Source organism: Rhipicephalus microplus, chromosome X, assembly GCF_043290135.1.
Source record: "Rhipicephalus microplus isolate Deutch F79 chromosome X, USDA_Rmic, whole genome shotgun sequence".
NCBI lineage: Eukaryota > Metazoa > Arthropoda > Arachnida > Ixodida > Ixodidae > Rhipicephalus > Rhipicephalus microplus.
This window is the reverse complement of record NC_134710.1, coordinates 41,201,758-41,218,109: the sequence shown is the minus strand read 5'-3', so window position 1 is coordinate 41,218,109 and position 16,352 is coordinate 41,201,758. Positions and strand designations below refer to the sequence as shown.

At 45.6% G+C, this 16,352-nt stretch overlaps 1 protein-coding gene across 3 annotated transcripts in view; it reads left to right on the top strand.

Moving 5' to 3' along the window:
* Slik (Sterile20-like kinase) overlaps window positions 1-16,352 on the top strand; it is a 127,809-nt gene that overhangs the window by 66,929 nt on the left and 44,528 nt on the right. For 2 of the 3 annotated variants that reach the window (XM_037426854.2, XM_037426853.2), the window contains exon 13: window positions 444-637. In XM_037426854.2, the coding sequence (XP_037282751.2) occupies window positions 444-637 (194 nt within the window). Of the gene's footprint in view, window positions 1-443; window positions 642-16,352 lie in introns of all 3 variants that reach the window. The other variant, XM_075876285.1, reaches the window with a different exon arrangement.

Below are 16,352 nucleotides of genomic sequence, written 5' to 3'. Positions count from 1 at the left end.
ATACGTAAACCATCAACATGACCTGCGTGTACTTGGCCGGAAGCCACCAGTGTTGCCAGCCGCAATTCAAAATTATCATGGCATTAGTGCGCAGAATGGCGTAGTCAAGTCTGTTTTCAGCCCGCGTCAACACAGCAAAAGTAGTTTATGCGCCCAATTTTGCAGAAAAATGCCACAAATTTTGTCCACTGTAGTCGATAGTACATTGTATCATAATCCATTAAAAGCGAACTTGACTTTCACTTATGATACAGATTAACCTTAGGCTGAATAATGGTCCGTTGTATGCGAAAGTATGTTGTACGCGGGTCCATTGTCATGAACATACACTGTATATACTATACGAATTCTATTCGAACCTAATATTTACTATTAGCACACGTTTAAAGTCTATGTAAAAAAATAAATCTGTAATTGTTTATATTTTCTTTTCTTTTTTTCAGGAACGTAGTGCTAATAATGTACCTGCTATTCGCAAGAAGGCCCTTATGACTCAGAACGCTGCTGTACGGCCCAAAACACTCAAGCGGACACGCAAGTTTGTAATTGACGGAGTTGTTATGACAACCACTACCAGCAAAGTCATCTATGGAGACCTTGATGAAGACAAACAAGCCAAAGATTACCATTTTCTCAGGCAAGTTTTGGTATGCACCTGAGCATCAGGCATGTCGTGCTGTGCCTAACCTTTTGTCTGTACTAGTATTTCATTAATGTTCCTCACCTGGTATGGTAGTTTAACTGCCATATCGTTACACCGCAAAGCTTAGCTGCCATAGCGTTACACCGCAAAGCACAAGTGCACAGTTTAATTTTCTGGTGGTGGTGACCACATGTTGTTGGATGCGCAATGTAAAAAATGCCTGTGTACTTCAATTAAACTCAGTCCCAGCATCTCAAAATTTATCTGGAGTCCCCCGCTATAGCATGCGTCATAGTCATATCCTGGCTTTTGCGTCTACACCCTCAGAATTTTTCTAGTTTTTGTTTGGGTTCTTTCATAGCTCAAGTCGGCAAGCCTGTTTTACTTGCTAAGCTGTTCAAGACGTAAAGTTCATTGTACTGCTCAAGTGCACTTTAAAAATCTCTGCCACGTGAAGGATTGTGAAGTAAATACAACTAAAGTTTGTGTACTAATATGGCGTGACAAATTGTGACACTTTTTTAAAGACGATAGTCTTTCTTGGGGACCTTCGACGCAAAAATTTTTGTCTGTCTGTACATTTGTCTGTTTGTCTATTCTTAACCGCATCAGGTACCTTAAACGGTCGACCCCATCCGCAGCGCCCACCAATGTTGCTCAAAATTTAGTGTTCATGTTTGTGCAATTGTCAATTAAAAAGCAATTATTGCGCATGTCTGGGGCACCATAACAACATGTATATATTCTGCATGTGCATCTTTTACTAGAAAAGGCTAACATAAGTATTTTTGAGGACTGTAGCACCTATTACGTTGAGCTTACCATGCAACGCTTGCACGAAAAGGCGTTTACAACGCTTTGCTAAGACGAGACGGTGGTGACACTTACCCGTTGCCTTGCGTTCTACACCTTATCACCTCTGAGAAGGGCGCGCACACCTGTCTCAAAGCCACACGCTTCATTTTCCAAGAAAATTGCCAGATGGCGCTTATGTCTCACGTGTGACGTGACTTGATGCACTCGTTCGCCTCCGCTGCACGCTCGAGGCATTTTAGCACAGCGCCTCCAGAATACCATTCACCGATTTTATTGCGCAGAACATCAAATAAATGTTTTGTTCACTCTCTCCACGCGCAAGACTATCATCTTTCCACGACATTTGCAGATTAACACGCAGATGCGGGGCCAATTTTTTTTTTCTAAATAGGTTCTTAAAAACGCTGCTTACTTAAGATCGAGGCGTACCGGTGAGGTTAGGAAAGAGTTAAGGGGGGACACGGGTCTTAAAAGGCCGAAACATTTTCGGAATCTGCAACTATTTTTACACTTATCTGAGAAGTTTCAAGCTTCTCGCGTCATTATTTATTGCACAAAATGAACTTATAACACCCCTGTGAGATGAACCTGAGCTCAAATAGACGCTAAAGTCGCGCTTTTTCACGCCGAACCGTTGCCGTTACACACGAGTTATCGTGGTCATCTTGGTTTTGTTTGGAAGAGTTGTTTTTCATCTTCAATTTCCTGCCACCAGTGGCTCGCCTTGCTCATTGGTTTTTCAGCAAAAACGCGTCATCGAGAAGCACCACCGCGCGATTCTATTGGCTGCTTGGGGCACGTGACAAAACCTAGGCACCCGATTGGCCAAGTGGCGTTTCCGACATCTGCTTTCTCATCGTGACGCGCACGGACATGTGCCATTTTGTCATGGTTCTGTCGACGGCCTGCCGCAGTTAAGAAGTTCCTCGCCGCACTAATTTGTGAAGCGGATGTGGCGATCGTTCGTTCGCTGTGAACTTCAGAAAGAGTCCCGCTATCACTCAGGCGAGAGAGGATAGCAAACTCACGGCGTTCAATGGCAGTCGCCGAGTCACCGGTGAAGGCCTAACTCACATACGAGCCCGTCGGTTGTCGAGAACGTCGCTGAAAGCGGCAGTGTTTTGGAGCTTCAACAGTTACAGGACAGCAAGTAAAAAAGCAGAAGTGAAACTACGAGAGATAGCAATCTTTGCTACGATGGAATGGAAATGTAGTCTTATCGCTAAACGCGCCGATGCCGCGGGTTCCCCCCGTCTGACATGAACTGCATGACGGGTCGCCAGAGCGGAGTTCGTCGCACGTCGGCAAGCAGCAGGAAACCAATCCGTTTACGGTGAACGTGTTCGCCGCCCGCGCAATGAAGGCTTCTGGCAACAGGTAGAGTGCTTGTAACGACGCGTCCACAACGATGACATATTGCACCGCGGCCTGCACTCTAAAATGTGGCAATCTTACATGAAAAAGAAACTAACACCTTGCTGCTCTTGGAGCCTTGAAATTGATGAGCAAGTGCACGAGTTCGGTCTGCCACATCAACAACTCAATCTGGACAAGCCGGAAAACTGCTTTATTATAGGACGAATAGCGGATTACGCGCGCACATTCGTCGCACATAGGTTTCACCGAACTGGTAAGCGGCATAGTTGGCAGACGAGCCCAAGGCGACCGCATCAGCTCGCAAGTGTGTCTCTGCCGAAAACATGCAGCGGGCATTGAAAAAAAAACGCCATTTAGGTGACGCAAAACAGAAGGACTATATGCCTGGTGCCTACTGAGAAAGCTGAATTTGCAAATCATTGTAAATAAACAGCTTTTCTATGCTACTGTCTGCCCAAAATGGACTTGTTGTGTTTTTGCATGATTTCTCAGAATTCACATTTTGCTGCAGTTGCAAACTTGTCTAAAATATATCTCTGCCTCCAGAGCAGCTAGGACTTTCATTTTTGTTGTGACATGTACCTAAATCTTATTCACACCTACACAATGGTAGGTGTGAATGTTTGATTAAGATCTTCAAAAATTTAATTTTTGCCAGAAATTGGGGTGTAAAGTAGGCGTGTCTGCAACACTTAAGTGCAAGGTGGAACAGACCTTCCTAAAGTTATCAAATCAAAAAAAGCACTCCTATCGTTGTGTAGCTTATGTTCATTAGTATACAGGCATGTGCCAATGGTAGCTCTGCAATACAAATTTTCTGTCTCATTATACCGGCAAACAATAGTTAATTTTAGGATATCTCAAAAACTAATTGGTTTAGAGGAACAGTAATTGCATTTTTGAAATCAGCATCAAAAACTCAATCACAAACGCATGAAAATATCTGACATTTCGTCTCAAGTACAGTGTCCCTCCTTAAGCAACTAGTTCCCACCACCACTTTTGTTTTCATGAAATGGGTAAGCTTTCTATTTTATCTTAATTGTCTGCATCACCCAGTACAGTTTAGACCGCTTATAACATGAGTCGCGAATATCCGCACTATAAGCGACACCGCACTAGAACCAAAACAACCATTTTCAAGGGCCGCACTTGCGCAACATGTTGAGCATACACTATTGCGTGTCTGAAAGTCTAAACATGGGATGCGTGGTGCTTACAACCATTTCAATTCACGAATGTTAAAAAAAAAAAGGTTTCACCCCCAAAGACATGCGTTGCCTCCGAAATTAAATCGAAAGGGGGTGCGGGGGGGTCTAACAAAAGAAAGCAGAATTGCGGAAATTCACCGACCACCTCTCGAACCACCTCGATTATGTGCATGACACAGCAACTATGTCGAACCACGTTTGGAATTTCACGCACTGAAAGGCACGAAGCATTTGATTTCATGGACGCGCACCCGATTTCAAGACGTCGCAATCGAATCGCGAACCACCATTCAAGCGTTACACATGCTATCCTCGTTTTCATTAACGATATATATCCCTTTACGTCAAGTACAGCCACCGCAGAGTTTCGTTGATTCTTTGCCGAACCGCAACTTAGATAGCACGCGACCTCTACAGAAACACAACGAACACCGCTTTGGCCGAGCGTGCCGTTCGTTATGCTGTTGTGGGAAGTTTGTGCAAGACATGAAGATCTGGTGCAGAAAAGATCGCACTCAATCACTAAACCAAGAACAGCGTGCGTGATACGAAGTTCGCGTTCGTGCCCGGGAGATCAACAACGAAAACCTGCCAATCTTACACAAGACAGTGCTCTGGCAGCAAAGGCCAAAGCTCAGGTCATAAAGCCGGAAGAGGTTTTAAATTTACAGGCAAGTTAGCAAACGCGATATTTGTGGCAAACTCGATAACGACGATGCTTTTCCTAATAGGAAACTGTTAAGCGCAGTTGATAAGTACGGGATCGCACGTGCCAAGTTGAGTTGGGCACGGCCAGAGTCACGCTAGTGGCGCTAATGCACTGTAGTCACGTCGACACTGATACAAAGGCTTATCCGTCGCCGAGGCAACCACCCAGCCACCCTCCTTCCATACTCAACGGGCACGAGCAGTGTGCCGCGGTCTTCTTTTTTTTTTCCGCACTTTATTCACTATGTGTACCCTCCTCCTCCGAAACAACCTTGTCTTTCTCTCCGCAGCAGGGCACCTACTATGCCTCCTTTATGACACATATCCACTACCGCGTTTGTCCCAACAATTTTCCTGCACCTTCTTTATAAACGGTCTTTCATCTTGGGGGACTGCACAATAATTGGCATGCGTATGCATGGGGTTCTATGGGAGGGTGAACGGGAGTCGAAAAAGACCGCATTGTAACCGATTCTTCACTATAAGCGGTTATGTTATAGCTGGTCTACTCTGTATATAGCAGCACCCTTTTGGCACATCGAAATACGTGTTTATCACTCGATTTTGTTGTGGGTAAAGTAGTAATTGACTCAGTGTAGTAGTACTTATCTCAAGTCTGTATTGAAGCTTTACTGTCATTACACTAATGCACCTGAAGCGCAAGTCATGCAGGAGAACTCTTCATTCATCTGTTATACACCGTTTAAATTACTAATATTGTCGTACTTTGGCAACAAGAATAGGCCAGCCAGACGCTTTGAATTGTGAAATGGCTCCCAATTTTCCAAACATCCAAATTGATTCCCTCTTGAACATTACCAATCATTTTCAAGGGCATACTAGCTAGCGATAAATTTATTTGAGAAATTTATGCTTACAGCGTGAATTTCTAGGGGTATAGCATTTGATTCTATAGCATTTGATTGGCAAACACAATAGGTAGCTTTCACCATGGTTGACAGCATGGTGAGAGCTATCAATCAGAATATAAAATGCTCTCCAGACCAAGACATGTTTAGTAGAATATCAACGAATGGAAATATATTAGCTTGTGTGAATATTTAAATGCTTCAAATATTGGGCAAATATTACTCGGGGTTCGTACAGGTCCTTGAAATCATTGAAAACCCTTGAATTTCAAAAATGCATTTCCAAGGCCCTTGAAAGTCCTGGCATTTTTTGCCATGCTTGAAGATCCTTGGAATGTCCTGAGCAGTGCACTTTCATATCGATATCGCAACCTTTTAAATGTGGTACATCAGTGTGTGAACCTGTCTAACTCCAGATTTCTGAAGCAGTAATGCGTCGTGGGTGCACATGATCCCACTTTGCAAAGGTGCATGTGAAAAAAAAGTTGTTTCTGGTGAGGGTGACACAGTGAATGTGATAGCAAGAAATTCGAATGTCACACAAAGAAGGGCAAGCAACCTCATACATGCAATGCACCGCCCAAGGGCAAAGGACGCACGAAATGAAAGCTCATAGGAGTGCTAATGAACGACTGTCATAGCTCGACACTGGAAGCGTTCTGCTTAAAGAAAGCAAGAATGATGCTAGAGAAGAACACACATGTATCCACAGGATGAGTGTAAATTAACCACTGTCCCAGTTGTTACTTTTTAGTTGTTGAGCAACGTGCCACGAGTGTCAACTGTTCACAAGCTGACACTCTTGATGGAATGATTCCATCAAATTTCAAGGCTATAGCAAGCACCGTGTGTGTTTAAGAATATGTTTTAAGTCACTTCCCAAGTGTACCTAAATGCTCATTCTCCTAATTGAGACCTACTGCGAGCACCCCCAACACTGACTTAGCTCTACAGGAAGGGCAACAAAAGTCCTAGGGATGTCACACCAGATCTGTAGTCAGCTGAGTGACCTCTGGGCTTCCCCCGCAGGGGCGCCTGCGCGAGTAGGCGTTTGGTGTGTAGCGACACCACGGACCCGAGCTAACGGGGGAGTTTTGACTCCCTCCCACGCCTAGCCGTGCGTGGCTTTGCCGTGTCCGGGGAAAAGGGGATCCTGGGGGTTGAGCCAATGCTGGGTGATTGGACCTTTAGGGCCCCCCAGTGGCAGCAACCCACCCCTTTGGCCCCGGCTTCACGTAGACGGCACCCCTGGGCTGACCCATCCAGGGGAAACCGGCAGTCGCCTTTTCCTGTCTCTCCCTCTCTTCATCTTCGTCTTTCCCTCTCACTTTCAATCTTTCCTATTCTCTCCTCTCTTCAATTTACTTCTGTTTTTCCTGGCGGCAAGGGTTAACCTTGTGTGGCTATCCAAACTAGGGTAAACCGTATTGGGTTATAGTAACTGCGTACTGCTGGCGTTGCGCAGACGTGCCCACATGCTCTGCCACGTCCCCTTGTTGGACTCCGTGGTGGGTGGTAGGCGCTGTTACCGAAAAATACACATTTTCCCATGGGATCCTCGACCCCCTCTCTAACTGATCGTGCCTCGAAAAGGGTACGCACCGACGCAACTTCACTACTTTGGCCCAAAAACAGAGAAACTTTCCCAAAATATCATGTCCTCCACTGCGAACAATCATCTACAAAAGCTAGAGCAATCTCACCCTTCCTTGTGGCCAAGTGCTTGAGAGAGACCATTGGAACTGGTTATAAGGCTACAAAGATGGCAAGTGGAGATCTGCTTCTCGAATTAAAGGACAAGGAACAGTACAATAAACTCTCGCACCTTGTAGCCTTTGGTAACATCCCCGTCTCTGTGAGCGCACATCGTACCATGAATACAGTGAAGGGCGTGGTATCGGACGAAGATTTGATGACACTGAGTGAAGAAGAGCTTCTTGATGGATGGAAGGACCAAGGTATAATACATGTCCAGCGCATCAAAATCAGACGCAACATCAACGAAATAGCAACAAAGCACTTAATACTCACCTTCAACTCAACCACTTTACCTGAGACTCTCGAAACTGGCTATATAAAACTCCATGTCCGACCCTTCATTCCAAACCCGAGGTGTTGTTTCAAATGCCAGCGATTTGGTCAAGCATCCCAGAGCTGCCGAGGGCAGCTGATCTGTGCTAAGTGTGGCACAACCGGCCACAATGCTGATGAATGTAGTCATGGTGAGGTCCTCTGTGCTAACTGCGAAGGTAGTCACCCCGCATACTCCAGAGCATGCCCAGCCTGGAAAAAAGAAAAAAATAATAACTATAAAACTAAAAGAAAATATCACATTCAGGGAAGCAAGACAACGGATGTCGTTAACATTGGCACTAAAAACACCTTTCGCCGAAGTGGTGCAACGAGGGGCGGCACCACAAAGGCCCTTGGCATTTGCCCGGACCTCGCCTAGCGTGCCGAGGTCAATGCCACAAGCCCCTACGGCGGGAGCAGCCAGCACTGCCTTGCCCACATTCAGCCTGTCCATACCAGTGACCTCTACAAGCTCTGGCAGCAGCCAGGGCAATCACGAGGCCAAGGGGGCTTTATCGGCCCCCAGCTCGGTGGGGACAAAGACTTCGTCGATCGAGGCGAAGTCTAAGCGACGCACAGATCACTCTGCAGAGCGGGCATCCAGTGCCTCGCAAGAGGCTATGGACACCAGTTCAAGCCAAACGGCGCAGGAAGCGCCGAAGGAGCGGCGACCTTCTCTCGACCGCCCCAAAAAAGACAGAACGCCAATTACAGGGCCCGACAAAGGCCCTGTAAAATGAGCTAATCTCCGTCTTTTCTGCACACAGCACTTCTTCCTTTTTTTTTCTTCCACTATGGACAACATCATACAGTGGATCGTGAAGGGAATACTTAGAAATTTAAACGACGTCCAGAAACTTCTGAGTAAGTTCAACGCGAAAGTGCTATGTGTACAAGAAGCGCACTTAATTCCTAAGCACAAGAACTTCCTACAGCAATATATTATTTTCCGAAAAGACCGGGAGGATGCTGTCGTACCATCTGGCGGTGTGGCCATTATAGCTGATCGAAGTATAGCATGCCAGCGTTTGAAGCTCCAAACGGCCCTTGAGGCAGTGGCCATTCGAGCTGTACTTTTTAATAAACTCATTACCATATGTTCTGTGTACATACCACCGCATCAACAGCTACACAGACGTGATCTAGAATCATTAATAGATGAAGTCCCAGAGCCGTTTCTGGTTCTAGGTGATTTTAATGCACACAATGTCCTGTGGGGTGATGCTCACTGTGATGCGCGAGGACGTCTCATTGAGCAGCTTCTTTTCTCTTCTAGTTTGTCTTTTAAATATAAAGGAGCCTACGTATTTTAGCCTTGCAAACAACACGTACTCCTCCATAGATCTTAGCATTTCATCACCGTCCCTTTTACCTGTTTTTAAGTGGAACATTCTTAAAAACCCTTATGGGAGTGACCACTTCCCAATCATCCTGAGTGCGCCGAACAAAGATCAACTACCCCCGCAGGTTCCTCGATGGAAGATTGACTCAGCTGATTGGGAAGGGTATAGCACTCTTACACATATGACATGGACTGAGCTGTCTGCGCTGACCATTGATGACGCTGTCACGTATTTTACAGCTTTTATACTTGATGCCGCATCTAAATGTATTGCCAAAACGAGCGGTATGTCTTCTAAACGGCGAGCCCTATGGTGGAACGACGCATGCAGGAAACCACGGACCACTCAGAACAAAGCATGGGCGTTGCTTCGCGATTCCCCTACAGCTGAAAACCTGGAAAATTTCAAGTGGGTCAAATTGCAGGCAAGGAGAACGCGTCAACAAGCTAGACGAGAGAGCTGGACAAAGTTTATATCGAGTATCAACTCATACACAGATGAGGGAAAAGTGTGGAATAAGGTAAAGAAAATTAAGGGCCAACAAACGTATTGCCTTCCACTAGTAAATAGCCTCGGGGAAAGCTTGGAGGGTCAAGACAACTTTCTTGGCACACATTTCGAACACATATCGAGCTCCTCACACTACTCCGAATCCTTTCAGAATTACAAGGCACGAATAGAAAAACAAAAGTTAGAAAGAAAATCCACAAGAAATGAGGCATATAATGAACCATTCTGCTTAACAGAACTGCGAACAGCACTCTGCTGCTGTAATACATCTACCCCAGGTTCTGACAATGTAATGTACGCGATGCTGAAGGAACTACCCTCCGAAACTAAAGAAACCCTCCTCTCTCTTTATAATCGCATATGGTTTTCAGGTGTGATCCCCTCCTCCTGGAAGGAGACTGTTATAATTCCAATTTTGAAGCAGGGGAAGGATCCCTCTACTGTATCAAGTTACAGACCTATAGCGTTAACAAGCTGCCTCTGCAAACTATTTGAAAAAATGATCAATTGGCGCTTACTCCACTACTTAGAAACAAATTGCTCGACCCATACCAATGCGGGTTTAGAGAGGGCCGATCTACCACCGACCATCTTATACGTATCGAGGCACACATACGTGAGGCTTTTGTTCATAATCAGTTTTTCTTATCTGTGTTCCTCGACATGGAGAAGGCCTACGATACTACGTGGAGATTTGGAATATCGAGAGACCTTTCACACATAGGTATACACGGTAATATGTTCAGTGTCATTGAAAGCTATCTGTCTGATCGTACATTCCGCGTTAGAGTGAGCAATGTTCTGTCCCGAACATTTGTACAGGAAACCGGAGTGCCACAGGGTGGGGTGCTCAGCTGTACGCTCTTTATTATAAAAATGAATTCTCTCCGTCTGTACATCCCACGTAATATCTTTTATTCAACATATGTCGACGATGTGCAGATAGGTTTTAAATCGTGTTCTCTTGGGATCTGTGAGCGACAGGTTCAGCTTGCCCTTAACAAGGTATCCAAATGGGCTGATGAAAACGGGTTCAAACTGAACCCACAGAAAAGCACCTGTGTCCTTTTTTCTAGAAAAAGAGACTTGCACCCTGACCCTGAAGTGGTCGTTAAGGGTGAGCGTCTACCCGTAAACACAGAACATGAGTCCCTAGGTATAATTTTAGATGCGAAGTTAACCTTTGTACCGCACATAAAACATATTAAAAATAAATGCTTGAATACAATGAATATCCTAAAGGTGCTGTCACGAACAACATGGGGCAGTGACAGAAAGTGCCTCATGAATCTGTATAGAAGCCTTATACGCTCACGCCTTGAGTATGGGGCAATAGTCTATCACTCTGCCACGCCAAGCGTTCTGAAAATGTTGGACCCTGTTCATCATCAAGGCATCTGCCTGTCCACAGGCGCCTTTAGAAACAAGCCCAGTTGAAAGCCTTTATGTGGAATCGGACGAGTGGTCACTCCATCTGCAAAGAACATATTCTTCCTTCATATATTTCCTTAAAGTAAATGCGAACAGTGAGCAACCCGCATATTCCACTATCAACGACCTGTCCAGCTCTCAACTTTTTTGCAATCGGCCCACAATGGCACGCCCTTTCTCGCGTGTTAGAGACCTAGCTGAAGAAACAGATGTCCCACTGCTTGAATACCACCTCAGCCCCCCTGCTCTGCGGCTCCCGCCAGGGCAGTGGCAGGTTATAGACTGTGACACATCTTTCGTAGCTGTCACAAAGCATGCCTCCCCCATACACATTCAGATGTATTTCTTAGAGCTGCAACATAAATACGACTGTCCAGAATATTATACTGATGCATCCAAGTCCCATACTGGCGTGTCCTATACGGTGATCGGCCCATCCTTCTCGGATGCCGGCGTTCTGTTCACCAACACAAGCATTTTTACAGCCGAAGCTTACGCGTTATTTGTAGCCGTTAAACACATCAAAGAATTGAATTCGCCAAGGGTAGTTATATACACAGACTCCCTGAGTGTCGTAAAAGCGTTGAAAAATCTAAAAAAACACAGAAACCCTATAATTATATCCCTTTATTCAATACTCTGTGCGGCCTATGCTTCCAAGCAACATATCGTCGTGTGCTGGGTGCCAGGACACCGCGAGATCGAAGAAAATGTGTTGGCCGACCAGCTCACCAGGTCAATTACCGGAAGCACTGCTAACTCTTCAGTTGCTGTCCCTATAATGGACCTAAAACCAACCATACAAAAAAAGCTCAGGGCTTACTGTCAGAAGTTATGGGATCTACAAACTCATAACAAGTTACACTTGATTAAACCATACCTCAATAACTGGCCACCCATGTCGAAAACACGCCGTACAGAGGTCAGTCTCTGTCAGCTTAGAATAGGACACACACACCTTTTGTCCGGTGGTGACCCACCCAGCTGTCGCAGATGTGGCCTTCCACTTACCGTACTCCACATACTCCTTGAATGCTCTGAGCTAGAGGCTTACCGGAAAAAACATTTTCCACTAGCGTACAAGGAACACCATACCCCTTCACCCAGCTACGTTTATTGGTCGTGAACCTCTTTTTAAATATAATGCATTGAATTCATTCATAAAGGAAGTAAATACTTTCCATGTTATCTACTCAAGTGATCGGTAGCACGGCCTCTGAAAGGAGGCTGCTGCTGCGGATGCTACATCCAAAAGAGCACCTGTCTCCCGGCCATTGGGACCAAGGGCGCTGGCGAGAAATCGGTGTTAATATAACGCTCATATTTTATAATGTCATGATAACTAAAGACTCATTCTCGCCAGGCATGCTTCACTTCACTCTCATTATTTTAATAAATATATGCCTTATGCATCTTTACAGCGCAGAATTTTGGGCCCTTTTACAGCCATTTACCATAACCATTGCTCTCATCCGATATCATTTCCTGGCGCTCTTTGGCCATCAATGGCCCTTGCGCCATTAAACAACATATATCATCATCATCACCTCTGGGCTTCCGCCCCATTCATACTGGCAAAGTATCACGGCTGCTGCAAGTAATGGCGAGTTTGTTCTGCAGGTGCTTGTGTGGCACATGTGTGCGATAGCTGACAATACTCAGCATGACGCGTGCAAAGCTTTGTGATCACGTGACTAAGTCAGCTACACTGCTATGTACCTGCACAACTCAGTCCCCCCAAACATGAACTGAAAGTTATCCATATCAAAAAGGCAACAAATTATACAGCGACAATTAAATGAATCTGGGGCGTGTATCGTGTTTATTGGCGCTCTAATTAAAGCTTGCAGGAAGGGAGCGCGCAAGCCACAAATATTGTGGCACGACCCCTTTAAGGCCTGACTGCACATGTGCGTTGAGGCCCATCAGCGCGTAACTTTCCGGCATGACATCGTGCCCTCTCTCTATGGAGAGGGTGCGAGAAGTTATTAAGACTACGCTCTTTTTTTATAAATGTGTATCTATATATTGTAAGTGCAATAAAATTGGTCATCTTTGAACATTTTAGAGAAAAATTCCAACTTCGCAAGCCGCTTTGAGTCTTTGAAAAACTTGCAACAGGTCCTGGAAAGTCCTTGAATATCCTTGAATTTTTGTCTTGGAAACCTGTACGAACCCCGATTACGGTATTTGAATTCACATGGATTCAAATTTAAATAATTGACAATTTTGAACTATTTGAATAATTTGAAATAAATTACAGTTAAACCTGGATATAACGAAATTGACAAAATCCTGGAAAAATTGGTTATAAAGAGGATTTCATCACGTGCAGGTTTTGTATGACAATTTGAAAAATAAACACACAAAATAGACAAAAGGGGAACTGAAGGCAGAGCTAACCCAAAACACTAATTTAGCAGTAAAAGATTATGTTATTATTGCGATAGTAATTGTATAGACACTCTCGGCGGGCTTTTGCTATCGCTACCATGTTCCGTAACAAGTCTAAATTGATAATATGTCCCAGTGCATTGTTACTTTCACGAGCGGGTAAAAGTGCGCGAGTGCTGCTGAAGCAAGGATCAAATGAGCAGGCCCATCTCTATCGCCCGGAGGGCCCATACGATAACATCCCCCTGCATGTTAGAACTGCGGTGGAATGCTCAAACAGAAAGGAAACCACCCGTCAGTGCACTTTCAAAGTGAAGAGACTGTGTGAAAAGAGCACTTCCTCCCGGAGCAATCGTATTTGCTTACGCCAGAATTTTGTAGGAGTTGCACGATATAGGATCCGAAAGGCTTGGCTGCCAGCCTTACTTTGTAGAACATTACAATTTGTTGTTAATGCAGTCATTGCATTGCAGTCGAAGCACTGCCATGTTGGTGCCAGAGCTAATCAACTAATCGCGAAGGTTACAGTCCTGCAAGCTAGTGGCGTGGCACAAGGAAGGTGGAAGCGCATTACAAAGTGATTGACTTCCGAAGATCCGTCGTCATCGTAGCCTCTGAGAGTTTCCATCAGTGCCTAATCTGACGTCCCCTCGGTATAGTGACGACACGGTTGTCTGCATTAAATAAAAGAAAAAAAAGCGGAGAGCTGAACGTCGTCAGGGGCCACATCATGTACTCGCTGTGAAATCATGCATGCGTGAACGGCATGTAAAACGAAAAGCGACCGACACGGATACTACGAGAAACCATTCGCAGGGGTGGAACAGCTGCCCCATTGTGGGCCAAACTGGCTTACCTGCTGTCATCCTGTGCCCAACCACACCTGCTGCGCTAAACTTGCCTATCAGCGCCATACTGCGCTGTAGCACCAGAATTTAGCCACAAAGTGCGAAAGCCATGAAGCGCCGTGCCCAGAAACAAGGCTGAAACTTTGTCTTCTTGGTTTCATCGAAACGGTCACATTTCGTACAGGCTGTGATCGCTCCAGAAGCAGCCGTGAACTTTGACCCTAAGGGCATGGTCGCGGTAGCTACATGCGTGCCATCACGGCAGGCATCAGGGCAAAAGCTTGTGAACCCTTCTACGTGCTACACTATCAATGTGAAGAGACTGCGAGAAGAGCATTTCTCCCTGGCACGGCCGTATTCTCTTACACCAGTGTTTTGTAAGGTTACATGATATCAGATTTAAAGAGTTGGCAGCCAGCTTTACATTTTCTTGCTATCCTTTTATTGCTTCACTATTCTGTTGAACCTATGTTGTTTTTTTTAACATGATGGCAATGTTTGAAAAAGAAACGAAGGAAGGCAGTAACAGTGCTCGAAGGTAGTGTCAGGTTCCCGAAACAGCCTAGGAAAGACTAGTGCACATCACTGCTCATCGAGCGTATGCACGTATTCTCATTTCATTTGGCCGCTGTGCTCGCACTTATCGAGTCGGCGGCTGACGCTCACACGTTCAGGTTAGAAAATAACATGGGCGGCTGTACATAATTAAAAATTATGGACCATCTCCTCCAAGGGGACCCTGATGGTATGTGAAGCGGCAGCGGTGCACAGGGCGTTGACCCCGTTGAAACGGGCATCGACGCGGGTGCTAGAAGAACGGTTTGAAGCAAAACTCGGTGTAGCGTTTTCTCCAATAAACGTTTGTTCGAAATGCAAAGACATAGGAGGTGAGTTGGGTTTTGTGTAAGTTTCGTAAACAAGTAGACAGATCTAGTTACGCGTCTGCAGCAGCCGTACAAATGCAGCCTCCCATTGCAAATGGCCGGCAGGCTGCATCTGGATGGCTGCTGGGGATGCGCCACTAAATCTGTCTAGTATTTCCACCCGAGGTAGAGGAGAGGGTGAAGCCAGAGAGAAGTGTGGTGCGAGTGGGCGGAGGGGCCCGCAGCTCCTGCGGGTGAAGGAGGCAGTGACATCAACGCGCAGCTGTGATTTGCCCATACTTGGCACCGCTCCAACACGTGCGGCCAAGGTGTTCAAACGTACATACGGGACAGCGTTACACAGGCTAGTCTAAGAGCTGTTTCCCATCTAAAAAGTCGCTATTGCACCACAAGGGTAAAATAATGAGTGCGATAACAGCAAAATTTTAACGTCGTATGAAATGAGGCTTGCAGCTAGCACTTTTGGATGCGATCTCACGTAACTGCAAAACGCTGGTGTATGAGAATACGGCCCCTTCAAGGAGAACACCTTTCATACAGTCTATTCGTGATGAGAATGTAGCACATACAAGTGTATGCGAGTCGCCCACTGATGGCTGCCGAGCTTGCGTGCACGCCAGCGATCAAAGCCACACCCTTAGAGGCAAAGTTCATAGTTCTTGATCGAGCGACACCTGGCTCCTTCCTCCCTTTCTTTTTTTTTTTTGTGTTCTTCGAAGACAGGTGGAAGTGCTTCCTCTCAGATTCGACCTCGGGTCTCCCTGGCAGGGGAATAGGATGTTATGGGGTATCGGATGCGATGGGCCAAATGGTTTTATCTCTGCTTCATCCGCGTTTGTCGCCCCTGCTTGTGCACTTTTACCAGCGAATAGAGCATACGATGCGTGAGGGTATGTTATCAATTTGGACTTTATACAGATCACAGCAACAGCAAAAAAAAAAAAATGCTCCTACCTCCCCAAAGAGAATCGTGAGTAAGTTCGAATGCATTTCATAATGTCCATAACTGCGTTTTGCACGTAGAACCCAGTGTTAGAAGAATAATGTTTTCTTTTTTTTTTTTTTACGCCATGCAGCCAATAGCGCCGTTCGCCGCACGTGGCATTTTTCTGTCGTGATAAACGCGGTAAGCGTTTCCTGCTTCAATAGCTAGCGTGCACGGTTAAAAAATACTATGAAGTGAACAAAACAAACAGCATTCTCGTCTAGGCGTTGGCGTTTCACAATGGGGTCTCAAGCACACAT